General features: G+C 39.4%; 1 protein-coding gene across 1 annotated transcript; it reads left to right on the top strand.

The window, feature by feature from the left end:
- Window positions 1-4,070: 4,070 nt before the first annotated feature.
- Window positions 4,071-12,687, top strand: fam83b (family with sequence similarity 83 member B). The gene is made up of 5 exons (XM_080481737.1): window positions 4,071-4,209; window positions 6,227-6,700; window positions 7,821-7,985; window positions 8,313-8,437; window positions 8,783-12,687. The coding sequence occupies exons 2-5, from the start codon at window positions 6,251-6,253 to the stop codon at window positions 10,752-10,754; spliced, it is 2,712 nt and encodes a 903-aa protein (XP_080337863.1). The 5' UTR covers window positions 4,071-4,209; window positions 6,227-6,250; the 3' UTR covers window positions 10,755-12,687.
- The last annotated feature ends 1,606 nt before the right edge of the window (window positions 12,688-14,293 follow it).

Below are 14,293 nucleotides of genomic sequence, written 5' to 3'. Positions count from 1 at the left end.
CATATATTGTAGCTAAGTTAGGAGTAATTGATGGTGTGTTAGTGTCTCAGTCGCTGAGGAAAATTAGTAACTCAGAAAAAACGTTTGATTTCGTTGTTCGCCACGTCCCACCCACCCCGGCATTTCAGGAGTAAATATAATCACGTCTCAATTTCTTTTCAGGTCAATCTCCTCAGAGTGTTTCTATCAACCAGTCAGCCACCATCATGTGTTTGCATTGAAACTAAACACAAAGACACCGTTGCAGCTTAACATTTAATAATCATATGGTGTGATGACATCGGCGTAATGGTTTCTTTACATACATACCTGAGGTTTGCTTGACAGGAATTTTCTATGTGTCGTGCGAGCTTGCTAAAATGGGTGTTCAAAGGTGAAGACAGTAAACATCTCAGCTACACTAGACAAGTGTGTGAGGTCAATGTGGGTTATGTGCACATTTATAGTGTTGATAATTACCTCAAAATATTTGTCAAAACATAAGTGTTGAGGTTTTTCTGAGTAGCAGAGCTATTATGTGGTGATAAAAAAAACAACAACAGCCTATGTTAATGTAAATGGTTGTCTTGGACATACAGTATATTGCCACAATCAGGTGCTATTTGCTTGGTACTGAAGGTTGATGACTGTGATCTTCCCACATTCATAGGCTCTACCTCCAACCTGAAATCTGAATCCTTTGCATACAAATCACAAAACAAGGTGTGATTAGGGACGTGTAATAAACTGGTAAAACAGCTCGTCGTGTTTTTTAATGAGTGTCTCTGTGCAAAGGCTGCAGTTCCAACTAGACCTGTAATTTCATCCATGTGACACCTTTCATGTCTTCTTTTAATCATAGTGCAATTACTGTATATCACTTTGCCTTTTAAGCAGCATCGCCACCAGCCTGATTTGATTTGGCACAAGGAGATTTAGAATGAATTGGCTACGAAGGTAAAATCTTAATTACCTTTCAGCTCTGCCAATTGCTCAGTCTCTGCAGGATCCGCACAAATATCCACAATTATACGTGATGAAAACATTCGACACAAAGGTACTGCAATGGCAGTGGACCGTTGAAAGCTGTTGAGACCAATCCACTTTCTTCCATTTTGTATTTACTCATGCCATCAGTTCCATTTATTAAAAATGTAATCTGTGTGGCGATTTCTTCATTTGAATCCAGCAGAAGCATGCCATTCGCTCAGACGTGCCACCAGGAGTTGAGGACGGCCCCGAGGAGCTGATCATAACGGCAGGTATTGGGTGTCACAAAGAACGACGAACAAGGAGGCCACTCCAGGAGAAGAAACTCCCTTTGGCTGAGTACATACGTTACTTAATATTTACACACCCAGATTCAAGACGCGTCTGAACAATGGCGAGCATATCTCGTTCTGCATGACGCTTTTCAACTGACGTGTTACCGAAGGCGTTTGGGCCTTAATGAAGGAACAGACTGTCAACATGATCATGTGACTTATCACTTATCACGCTCGCTATAAAGGCCCATTGTGATTGCGTTAGTAGAATATCTCTCCGGTACATTGATTATTTTCAAGATAGTAACTGCAATAAGTAATTGTATGACAGCAAATATTACAACCGACAGAAAAAAAAAGTATTTAATTATGATAACTCTTCATTTCCTTACTTCATCTCGGTGAAACACGCATATAGAAGAGGCAGGAAATTAACAAAAGCATATGATATGTTGCTAATTTCTTTTTTTATTCTTCGAAGAACATGATTGTAAAATGGATTTGTATTGACAAACACAGAATAAAAACGATTGAAGTGAGTCAATGATGTTCTTAAGTTTTCTCTGATTAGGCGTGATTTAAAACGGAACAAAAACAGCCTGTTATTACAACCACTTAATTCTATGAGATGGTAAAAAAAAAAAAAGAAACGCGGGTTTTTCTTAACTTCAAGCAGAATTCGTCTTTTCAGTGGCAATTACTGAAGCAAATAAATAAATGGATTTAATGATTTGCTGTGCGGTTTATACAGAATGAGGCCATTTCTCCTGTTTCCTATCTAAATAGATAATCAATCAACACCTACAGCATATATGCAAGTGTTTTCAATCTCCTTTGGTTTCTGGCAAGAAAGACAAGAAGGACATTTTACAAAATGCCAACATGTTCTTTAAAATTTAATGAGATGGATTACCTTCAGAACCTTAAGCTGTATAGACAGACCAACCCACCTGCGCTGCGTGTGCTCACATATTCTGGTATGTCGGGCTGTGTGTGTGTGTGTGTGTGTGTGTGTGTGTAAATGTTATAGAGCCATTTTCACCAAATGTTATTTGGAGCCGCTGGAAAGTTGATATGCAAATCTACACTGACCCACCAAATGCTTTGGGGCAATGGCATACAGACTGTGAGGTGTGGTGTTCATCACTGAAAGGTAAAAACATTCAAACTTGTCAAACTGAAGTCCATTTTAGTATTTGTTTCGAAATGAGAATTTTTATTTTTTTATTTTGTGGGAAACTATATTGAGAGACTATTTCTTTTGGAAGCTGGACTATAAAAAAGGGAACATTGTTTGTCTTTTGAAGGGACAACAATCTCCCAGTGCAGATTATTGACATCAGCTTAAAACTCATGACGATAAACCCAGATTTCATGTTTTCAAAGCCACCATCCATCTTCTATACTGCTCGATTCCAAGTTAACTGGGCAAAAGCATAGTGCACCTTGGAAAGCCCACCAGTCCATCACATGGCAAACCTCGAGAGACAGCCGACTACACAATTACATCTCCATCGAAAGATTATTTTAGCATAGTCAATTCACTTCAAATGCATGTTTTTGTACTTTTGGAGGAAGTGCTAGAAAACGCTTGTGCATGCACAAAGATAATATGCAAACTACACGTAATCTGAAATCAAACCTGTGGTATTCTTGCTATGAGGCGACAATGCAAACCACTACACCACTGAGGTATCACTCCATCAATTATTCATTTTTGTTTAATTCAAGTTTGCATGCAAGTAATACTTAACTGGTACTTCTATTTAGTAAAACATGTTTCACAACTGAAGGACATAACATGGTAACGCCTCTTGAAAGTAAAAAAAACAAACAAACAGCTGAGAGGCCATGAAATGTGTGATAGAATGTTTTACGTGAAGAATGCTGCAGATATTCTGCATTCTACATCTTGTGTGCAGTTAAAATCTTTATTCTGCGGAAATCTAGCAGAATTCTTATTATTCTTATATCGTCCGTCTGTCTCTCCGTCCGTTGTGGTTGAGTGGAGCCCATCACAGCGAACAGCAGACAAAGGTTTGGTCCTGAAAAGACAATTTGTGCCAAGAAAAATATAAAAAACAGAATCTGACACTGGCTGTGGATACACTATATACATTTAAAAAAATATATATTCTTTGCCTTTGTTGGCACATGTCATGCAGTGCATAATTTCTATGACAAATGCAGACAGAAACAATGGAATTTCAACAAACTGTGTCCCTACATTTGCTTTCAGGGGAACATTTGTTTTGTGAAGGGTTGTTTTCTTCAGACAAAATGACTTACATAATGAGACTTTTATTGACAACATTATTAATCATAACCCCCCCCCCCGAGAAAAGAAAAGGAAATGATGTGCTTACCCACACCTTTATACAAGAATGCGAAAAAATAAGGTTTGTGTAGCTCCACCCTGATGTTTTTGAAACATTGAAAGTCAAGCTTATCATGGATAATAATACCTGGATTATCCCGGTTGACTTTGGTTTGTGGTATTCCTGTTTGAGAGACTTCTGTTTGAAGTCTATTGTTGCTGCTTGAATAGTTGGCATATCACAACTCGGACACTTCTCATCCAATCTGTGTGCAGTGTAGCCTTCATTCATATGTCAACTATTCATCAAAGCAGTTTTTTTTATCCATAACTATCTAGGTTTTCTGTCAGAGTGAACCTTGTCCCTAACGAGGGGAGGGGAGTGGCTAAACGTCTGAAACAGGTTTATGGCCGGCTGTGAGCGAGTTTCGAGCTGCTCTATTTGCGTGTTCAAACTGGAATCCACACCCTCCATCTGCAGACTGCTTATCATGTTCAGACACCTCCTTGTCTTTGTCTTTTTCAGCTGACAAACAGCAGCGTCTCTCTCTCTCCAAACACTGAGCGTACTGAGAGCTGAAAGTACACACACACGTGAGGGGGATACTCGGGGAGCAGTCAAGAGGATTTTCACACAGTTCTCTAAATGTAAGTCACTGTTGTTGAGTGTAAGATGATAATGTTGTGACTCGCTCACTGTGTCTTTGAAGCCTCTCGGAAGTGTCCGTCAACAGGAAGCTGCTCTGTGAGAGTATCAGAAGTCACAAATTCAAATGAAGCGTTTTGAAAAGTGACAGCTTTGTAATAACGCTAGTATAAGCTGGTTGTGTAATACAGTGTAGCTGATAAGTATATTTCCGACAACTGCTGCACATTACTACACAGATACTTTGAACATTTACCAGGCTCTTCAATAAGTGTAAACCAATTCAGAATGCTGTAAAAAGAGTAAATACATAATGACACTAAAGGAGAAATAACACAAAAAAATGTAGCTGTACTTAGATTTGTTTGTTCACGAAAGCTTTTTTCTGTCTTATGAGCAGAAGTGAAAGTAGTATAACCACTCAGACAGTTTAATTTACTGAATACACCAAAATACCGGGAAAACCTGATTCCCATGAGGCCTGTCAGGTAACATGTACTCTCGAGTAAACTGAATAACTTACGTCTTTTAAAATGTTGCTTGGGTCTGTCTAGCTGTTATGTTGTTTGTCATCCGGGATGTTGCAAGCTGCTCCTGGTAAAAACACTCAAGACAAACTTTTTAAATGACAGTAGATAATCAAGTCTTAAGCAGTGTTTTGAAAAAGCACCCCTCCTTGGCCTTTGTGGAGCCTTCTCGGCACAACTTAATACATTTTTCTTTTACATTCATTTTTGGAGGGATGATTTACAAGATGGTAGCACACTTTTTCCTTGATCTTTGAGAAAGAAGTTTGCTCTAGTTTACCGTCCTTTGAGTCCATGTCTGCACTTTTTTTATAAAATCTTATGGATAATTTTGTTTTCATGTGAGGCAATCAAACGAGTACGCAAGTTTACTGCAAAGTGATGTTTTGCTGGTAAAATGTCTCTCCATTTTGTAGTTTTCCCACCTTGTGCAAACATTGCTTGCCATTTTTTAAATGTCTGTCTGTGAACAGCGTTTGAAAAAGTGCTTAAGAACGATGAATTACTTTTCATGATGTGGCTTGCTGTTCGATGTTCAGTTATAAAAACAGCAGTCACAGCTGCATGTGATTCAAGACAAAATACAACCTTGTGAAAGAGATGCACATAAATAGCTGGGGTATGGCCGTGGTGCATTGCAACGTTTGTGGTAAACAAGACTTATTGTCTACTGCATTAACATTTCTTAACCAGCTGATGTATTTGATGTCATTTAGTAATTTCTTAACAGTCAATCCCAGTAACTTTACCATACACTGTGACAAAATGTGATATGCCGCCCACCACATATGATGCCACTTCTCTTGATTCAGCTTGAATCAAGTTCTTATTAATGATATAGTCAGATAGCTTATGTTATCTTGACATGATTGATTGGACTTTATTGTCATCTGCTAATGTACCACACCTTTAAAACCATCAAAAAGCATTAAGAAAAACACCACATACAGACTTGGCGCCATGTCTCAGGATGTATTCTTTTGAATACTCAGCTATAAACAAGCGTGCGAGCAGGTTTGTGAGTGTTTGGATTATGCTGCATGAATATGCAAACACGTGTGTGTCTGTTTATTTGAACACTGCCTTTCAATGTTTTTCTAGAAATCTGAATACTGCAGTAATCATTGGAGATCAGTTGGTATTGTCGCTGTTTTAAAAAGATAAGATATGAACTTTTGAGCACAATGTATCCACAAAAACTGGAAGTGCGTAATCCTCTTCATCACATTTGCATCTGATTGATCACACGCTTATACACTATTACTTACACTTTAACTCTCACTGGAGCGGTAAAGTACAGACAAAATGTATTGCACTGTGGTTTAAATCTTAATAACATCTATTATAGATGAATGAAATGACCTCACAAGCACTAGTATAAGGTTAATTTGACCTCATCAGGCTTATCAACAGTCAATGTTTTCTACTGTGCTATTATGTTTGTTCTCTGATTCTCTGACATCATATCATTGATTTTCATTATCCATGACAGGTACAGCTGAATCCATCTGAGAGGATGGAGTCATCCAATTTATCACTGCTCTCATCCTTGAGGGGCGAGCTGAAAACAGATGATTACATTAAACCTCACTATAAGGAGTCGTATCGCCTGGCCATTGATTCTCTGGTGAAAGACGGCACAAGCAGCTACCAGGAGTTTCTTAAAGGAGAGCGAATCGGGAGCTTTCTCTCAGAGGATGAACTTCTCTTTATCACTGAAAATGCTGAGCGGCTTCCGCTTCAAAATCATGAAGAGGAAAGTAATGGTCCACCAGACAATGAATCTTCCTCAGGGACATATTGGCCCGTCCACTCAGACGTTGTCACGCCAGATTTGGACTTAGGATGGCCAGAGGTCATGCACGAACTACACGAGACGAATATAGACCTGCTCTTTCATCCGCCAAGACCAAACAACCCAACCATCAAAGAAGTGGTCCGGAAAAAAATTCAGGAAGCAAGACAGGTAATATAAAAACACCTTCACGAGAACAGTTCCGTGGCAATCACAAGTTGTTGCTTTTTTTTCTCAGAAATCATCTACGGTATGTCAGTGGCACAATCCTCCTCAAGGCAGTTTCCCAGACGTGCATTGCGTTCAGTGTTCAGATTTAAGGAGTGTCTGCCTAGGTTGTTAAGGTCAAAATCTGGTTATGCAACTCACCTTCAATGGAAACCTGTGTGAACTCTTTTTATAGTGTGAGCTCTGCATAATACTGCCCTGTCCCTCACAGGTTTTCTTTTTTTCTTTTGCCTCAGTCGATTTTTGCTTTGTTGCTCAAAACTGTGGTCAGTAGACATTTAGCGCTGTGCAGCTCTGTGATTGCTGAATTGACTTAAAAATTTGCTTTCACAGCAGAAACAAGAGGGGGACACACCATTATCAGGCGTTATCAGTACAATGATGAACAAATCAAACTAAATGCAGATAAAAGTGTCATGAGACATGACGGCTGCAAAGTTTTGTCTGTGAAAAACACCAGTTTTACACGGTTAAATTATTCACAGTTGAATGGATGTTCTATGTTTCCTCTATGACTAAGAATAGCAAACTTCTTCCTCATATGAAGGATGGTACAAATCCTCCTGCACAGGAAATTATAACTGAGAAATTCATTTGAATTTTAGTCACACACAACATTATTTCCTGCTTTGGTTCTAGTAGGACATTGGTAGGGTGCTTGTTGTATTTTCACTTTGAACACTGGGATAACTTTCATGGCTGCGGTGCGCCTGAAACAATGTGAATGAGCAAGGACATCAGCTTATATACTCCTGGAAAAACTGAAATAGGGTTTTCGTCAATATTGCCCTTAAAGATAGCTGAATAATTCCTTGCCATTTCGTCTTCATTTCTTTGCATCGATCTCAGTCAAATCAATACGTTTAATATCACTGCATTTGCTTAGGATGACCCACTGTTTATAATATATTTTTTATAAAAAATTTTGATTTGAAGCTGTGGAACACACATTTGATATTCATGTTTGTGCCTATACCAGCCACTGATTACAAATGTGTAAACAGGTCATGTGCACTGTATGTACAAGTCAATCGATTGTGTTTTGTCCACTGCTTCCTTGCAGGTCATTGCAATCGTCATGGACAAGTTCACCGATGTAGATATACTCAAGGAAATTGTTGACGCTTCTATACGAGGAGTCTCTGTTTACCTACTTTTGGATGATTCTCAACTGAAAAGTTTCCTCACAATGGCCGAAAGTCAAGATGTCAAACTTCAGCAACTTAGGGTAAGTCCATGCAAGTGTGTTGCGTCTTGCTTCACTGGAAACAGAAGCAAATTATCCCTCAGACCCGGTTCCTCCTGTTTAGTGGGTGCAGTCATAATCATTGGCAAGAGATCCTGAAGATTAAAACACACCCTTGATATTCAACTAAATGCTTTTTATATGTCAACAACAGTGAGTCAGTGACAAAATGTCACATGGATCTTTCCTGCAAAGTGCATCCGTTCTTTTTAACTGTTTATATGATGAGTGATGAATTTATGGCTTTGCAATAAAAATAATCGGTGATAAAATATTTCTGACATTTTCTTTTTACTGCTCTGACCACAGAACATGAGGGTGCGCATCGTGAAAGGTCAGGATTACCTCTGTCGATCAGGAGCTAAATTTCATGGGGCAATGGAGCAGAAGTTTATGCTGGTTGACTGCCACACAGCAATCTATGGCTCATACAGGTAAATAAAGCCACGTTAAAAGAAAAACTGCTGTAAGACCTGTGAAGTGTACATCGAATTCTATCAGAAAGTAAAGCACTGCATTTATTGTCACACTTCAGAAACATGCTCTTATTGTTTCTCATCGATATCTTGTGGAGGCATTGGTGACTAAAAGTTTGCAGAACATGCAGCAACAATAAAACCAAAAACTCTATTATAACAAAGACATGGTGTAAAGTTTTTGAACTTAATATTGTTTTTGCTTTGTGCCTCCAGGAACTAGATTATGCAAACCAACAAAAAGTGTACTTCCCAAAGTGTTTTCTCCAGATTGAATAATTTATTCCTGCTGTTTGTTCACAGCTTCACTTGGTCATTTGAGAAGATCAATCTGAGCATGGTTCAAGTCATCTCAGGCCATCTAGTGAAGTCCTACGACGAGGAGTTTCGAACACTCTACGCCAGGTCGGAAGTGCCAGCTCAACTGTGTCCAGCTGACATGTTTCAGACTCAGAAATCTCATTCTGGCCCAAAAATTGATCGTAGTGATCAGCTGAGGCACACACTGGACACCGTCTACCGGAGAACTTGTGAGAGGAGCACAAGAGATACCAACGAGAGGTTTCTGGAAGAAGAAAACCACACACTGGGACCCTTCGACAATAGCATTGGCACTGAGAATCATATGCAGCAATATCAAACTGCTGAAGGATTGAACTTCCTGAAAAGACACAGCTATGCTGGGGAGAAACAAGATGAATGTATCCCACAGAACATGAGGCCAAGAACGAGCAACTGGAATCTCCATACAGAAAGAGCAAATGGACCAAACAACTACTCGACAGACAACTATTTGCAAGTGCAGCAGCTTTACCGAGGTCAAAACATCCGTCAGTCCTACAATGGCAACGACAAACAGATTCTGTCCATGCAGCAAAACATGCCAACACTGGAGAAAACCTCCAAGTCATTTATGCGCACAATGAGGATAGAATCTTACCTTAATAATCCTGATGTACCTTTCGCAGAGTCCACAGACTATTTGGACCAGTTTGAACCTCAGGACAAGGCTAACTCGTTCATGCAGGGGAGGGTGAGGTCCTCTCTTGTTTTCAAGTCCACTATACCAGAGCAAATGGAGCCTAACAGATATAATAACAACTCTGGTGGCGTTGGCCACTCAATGTCACCGAATAACCCGGTGCGCTACTCATCAATGCAGTGGAATCCAACAACTGACAGCAGACTGAATAATGAAGACTTCATGTTAAAGAGACCAAGCTTGCAGAAGCTGGATGACTTTCATAGTAATGCACACTATGGGCCTGGTCGAAACTCCTACCAGCCTACATATGCCAGCTTAGGCAGACCTAAAGGTGGACACATGATTACAAACCCTGACATCCTGACAGACAACTGGCAGAAACGGCACAGTATGGCAGACCCCAAGTCAAACACAGAGTATTCATATGACTCCCCAGGTCACATGTATGGCGCCTATACAAGGGCACAGGGTAACAGAAGCACTGCAGCGATAAATGCACAAAATGGAGGCTATACGTCAAATCTGGTTGATGATCACAGATCAGTCTCCCAGTATGATGTCAACAGCATCACAAGCTCAACGAGCTCTGGCAGTCACATTTGGCAGGAGCCGCCGTGCAGGACCGTGTCTGCAGCAGCACTGGATGTACACAGAACCGATTTGATCAATAAATCTAGCGCCATGGACCATTTGAGCAAGAATACCAAGAAAATCAAATCTTTCTTAAACTTGCCAAGCAAAAAAGAGAAGTCAATCCGAGACATGGAGTCATTAAGTCTCACGTCGGGCGACAGTACGGACACGCTCACTGGTGGAGATGGGGTAAAGACACCATGTGTGGGACGAAAGCCTCACCAAAGCACAGCCAATTCATCCAGGCACCCTTTAGTCGTCAGTCAGCAGAACAGTTCGGAGGACGAGCAATTCAAATCCTCAAAACCGCGATTCAGAATGGAGGAACCACAAAGTTCGCTGCACAGCTCACTTTCCAAGGCTTCAACACAGAAGAAAAGTTTGAGGCCCGGCCTTGATGTAGGCAGCTGGGGCAAAGAACGGGGACCGGAGACTCGACTCTACAGCAGATTTGAGCCTTTCTGCTCACTCGACAAAAAAACCTCAAGCACTGCTCACACCTTTGGTAGCACACGCTCCCACGAGAAAACTAAAGGCCTTTTTAAAAGTGAGACAGGTTTTGAGCACAACCTCAGCCGAGGTGTCCGAGGGCACCATGAAAATAAGCTGGAGAAATTCTTTCACAGAGTGGGAAATCTCTTGCACAAAAACAAATAGTGACAAGTGCCTTTTTTTGCATAACGCACCATACACACAGGTCACTTATTACAGACGCACATTTGAGTGGAGATTTTGTATATAGTAAGCAGTGTTTACAGCCTCAGCCAATTTGATTGTGTTCAGACGCACTAGCAAATGCTACTGAAATGATTTCTGTCATAAGAAGGCATGCGACTGATTGTTTTTTATTTGATCGCCTTTTCAAAAAAAAGATAATCTGATCAGCTTTGGGTCTGTCCTAGGCTTGTGTGGACCACAGCCATGATTTCAAACAATGTCAACGACCAATGTTTACGATGCATCAGCTGACAGGCATTCACAGTTTCTCGGTGCAACTGTACATGAGTGTACAAATAGCAATCTGCTCTTATTGCAGTCACGTTATTCCCCCTAATGTTGACAGTAGGGCAGGACAATAGCATATTAAATGATAGCATACAAAACAAACACTACACGATGCCTTGTTCAAGTAATTTGCCTGCCAGATAAGTTTTGCTATTATACTGGGTGTTGCAATGTGTGTTACTTTGTTGTGATTTTGTCAGTTTTTTTTTTTGTTTGTTCGTTTTTTTTAGGGTTTAATCCAACTTCTTTACTTTTTATGGACAGAATATTTTTCTATAGCTTAACATTGAATAGATGTGCACTGAAAGTGTATTGAAAAATGAAAACCTTGTACATGTGCTCTTCTGCTTCTACTCAGGAATGATTTAAAGATTTTCCTTTAACAGGGATCTGCACTCTCCTCACAGTGCAAGCCTGTCTCCAGACAATTCAGTCAAATATCAATAAAATGCCTTTTTTCTGGTTACCTCCTTATGACCTTCATAATCTGGCTATACTGTGTCCAAAGGCAATGTTCTGTAGAATGGATTGCGCTGTGCTGCAGATGTGGAGAAGTGGGCAAGGTGGGTGGGGAGCATGCAACAAACAAGGTTGTCGAATGAACCAGTTTCAGAGCGACTGTGCCAATATACAATCTCAAAAAGATGAAATAACGCTGACGTCACAATGATGGGAAATTGAGAAGGTAAATTATAGGAAATCACATTATCTAGAAACAGTTTTACTGGTAGTTTCAACATTACACTTTCTATGACAAGTTTATTAAAACGATTTTTAAAAATTCATGGACAAAAAATAAAAATTAAGCCCTGCATTTCAGGAAAAAAACAAAAAAAGAAAGGAAAAAACAAATTTAGGTTGTGATGTCGACGTATATTATAAAAGAAGACAGACGATGGTACCACTTGACTTGGAAACCACAAAGGAACAGCAGTCAAGGAAAATATGTTTTTAATTGACATCACTCAGATTTTTCTTTTCTTTTTTTTTCCTTCCAGGTTTGCATAATTACTGAGCGCCAAGCTACATTTGCATCGTAATTTCAGTGTTGCCTGCCATCTTCCCCCATAGTCGCTCTCTTTGTTCTGCAGGAGTCAGATCAGTGAGAAAGTGAATATTTTTGAGCACTCTAGATTCAGGTCTCTGCACCGACTGCTTCACAGTAATGGACGATTATTAGCGTCTTTCCATCTGTCATTCAACATTAACTGCGGTGCTCATGGCTGAGTTCAAACGAGACATGTTGTGAAAACGGTGTGGGTTAACATTAACGTCACAACAGAAAGCTCCCTCATTTTCAGGTGGTGATTGCTCGCTAAAAATTTTTCAGAATAGGCGTTCATCATAGTCTCACTGTGAATTTCAGGTTTGTGACAGGAAGGAACAACGGAGAACAATTACGATGTTTTTCACGGACAGTCAAAAGACAAACCTCAGAAAAAATTGTTTTTTAAAGCTTTGAACTCAAGAAACTTCCTCTTTTTTCATCAAATTAATAAAACAATATTCAAAAATGAATTGAAAAATGAAGAGAAATCCAACACAACAGGTGGTGTTTTTAATGAATGGCCAATACAAATCCACTCACTGGAAAATTGTTGCAGGTTATTTATCTAATCAAGTGACATTGAGAAAGAAAATTGCTTTTTCAAAATATTTCACAGAAAGTGTTGTGATGCTCTGCAATCAAAGCAACATCAAAGGAAAAGGTTACGCTCATTATCAGCTCTCAAATTATGGAAAACATTAAAATCTCAAGATGTTTTAACTCATTCAAACTTCAGCAGTAATTGAAGGTAATTAAAGAATCAAAACCATTTGGTAAACTTACTTAGATCAAACAATTAGTGGATTGGTACAGTGGGACAGAAAATTACTTGGATTAAAGCTGTGGCCAATGAGTCAAAATATTGAAGAGCAAAGCAAAAGGTTTAAGATAATTATTCAGGATCCAGCTACGATTCAACACAAATCGTCACATTTTCCTATTTCCCAGACAGCTTAATCAACAATATTTGTATAGTTATTTCCTCTCTTCTTCAAGTGTTTTGTTTCTCTACTTCTTACTTTACGCGAGTCCTTTTTTCCCCCCTGCAGTTTATTGATGCTGAAAATCTTTCAATGCACTTTCTGGTACATTGGACCAATTTTTTTCTTTGTCCTCACAAGTTAAATCACCAAAATTCTGCGTAGGTCCATCCATATCAAGCTTTTAATATGTTTTTATATTGGCAAGAAGAAAAACAAATCCCTTCATGGAATCATTGTTTACAATTTAGGGCAGTGGTGGCGGGAGGTGGGGCGAGGGTGCAGATATCAACAGGAGGCCCGAGACTTTTCCTGCTCTTAAAAAAATGAAGAAAAGTTGGTGGCCACTGCCCAGTGTTATCATTGTTGTTGAGAAATGGCCAGTATTTGGCTTCACTGTCAGGAGCTCCGCAGCGTCTGTGTATTTATGTGTGTGGGTTGAGTTTATGTTAAACACTCATATATAATATAATAATATATGATATATATAATAATATAATTCGACATGTTTGCATGCTTGACCGGCTTATTGGAAAAAGAAATCGAAGACACGAGTTATTTCGAGTGTATTGTTAAACCTATTCCCGTGGGCTCACCACCTGAAGGAAAGGTTCTTAATCAGTGCAATGTGATCTGGGTGACAGTGTTCTGACTGCCACCCCTGCGACCCGAAAATGGATAAGCGGAAGAAAATGTATGGATGGATGGATGTTAAACCTAGGTAACAACAAAAAGAATTGCAGTGCACATGAGCGGGTCGTTTCTCCTCCAACAAGGTGTACACAACCTTCAATTATCATAGCAAATAGCAGCTGTGAGCTCAGGCAAACATTCAGGTTGGACTGACATCGCACAGTACAGCTTCACTGCAACTTTGTCTAGTATACATGAGTAGTACTCTCATGTGAACTACTGTAAATCATTAATTCATTATGAGATGGGCACAAATAAATAATGTAACGTCTTTAATCATCAAAATAGTGGACTGATGATTTATTTTTTTTATAATTACTGTTAAGTGTGATTGTTTAACTGAAAAGTTAAAATGATCAAACTCCACCAGGATAGTGTTATGAACTTAATATTGAACTTCAGTAAACACCTCTGTAAATCTGAAAAAAATTCCAAACATGGATGCTGCAATCGACAACAATAAAAGGTAA

Source organism: Lipophrys pholis (genome assembly GCF_963383615.2).
Source record: "Lipophrys pholis genome assembly, chromosome: 15".
In the NCBI taxonomy this organism is placed as follows: Eukaryota; Metazoa; Chordata; class Actinopteri; order Blenniiformes; family Blenniidae; genus Lipophrys; species Lipophrys pholis.
The sequence above is the reverse complement of the archived record's forward strand: the minus strand, read 5'-3'. Positions and strand labels throughout refer to the sequence as shown.

What these genes read in the sequence shown, in the direction of transcription:
- fam83b (XM_080481737.1), top strand. Translation starts at nt 6,251, where the DNA reads ATGGAGTCATCCAATTTATCACTGCTCTCATCCTTGAGGGGCGAGCTG. An exon ending in AAATTCAGGAAGCAAGACAG is followed by an intron (nt 6,701 to 7,820) that starts GTAATATAAAAA and finishes GCTTCCTTGCAG; the next exon opens with GTCATTGCAATCGTCATGGA. An exon ending in TCAAACTTCAGCAACTTAGG is followed by an intron (nt 7,986 to 8,312) that starts GTAAGTCCATGC and finishes CTCTGACCACAG; the next exon opens with AACATGAGGGTGCGCATCGT.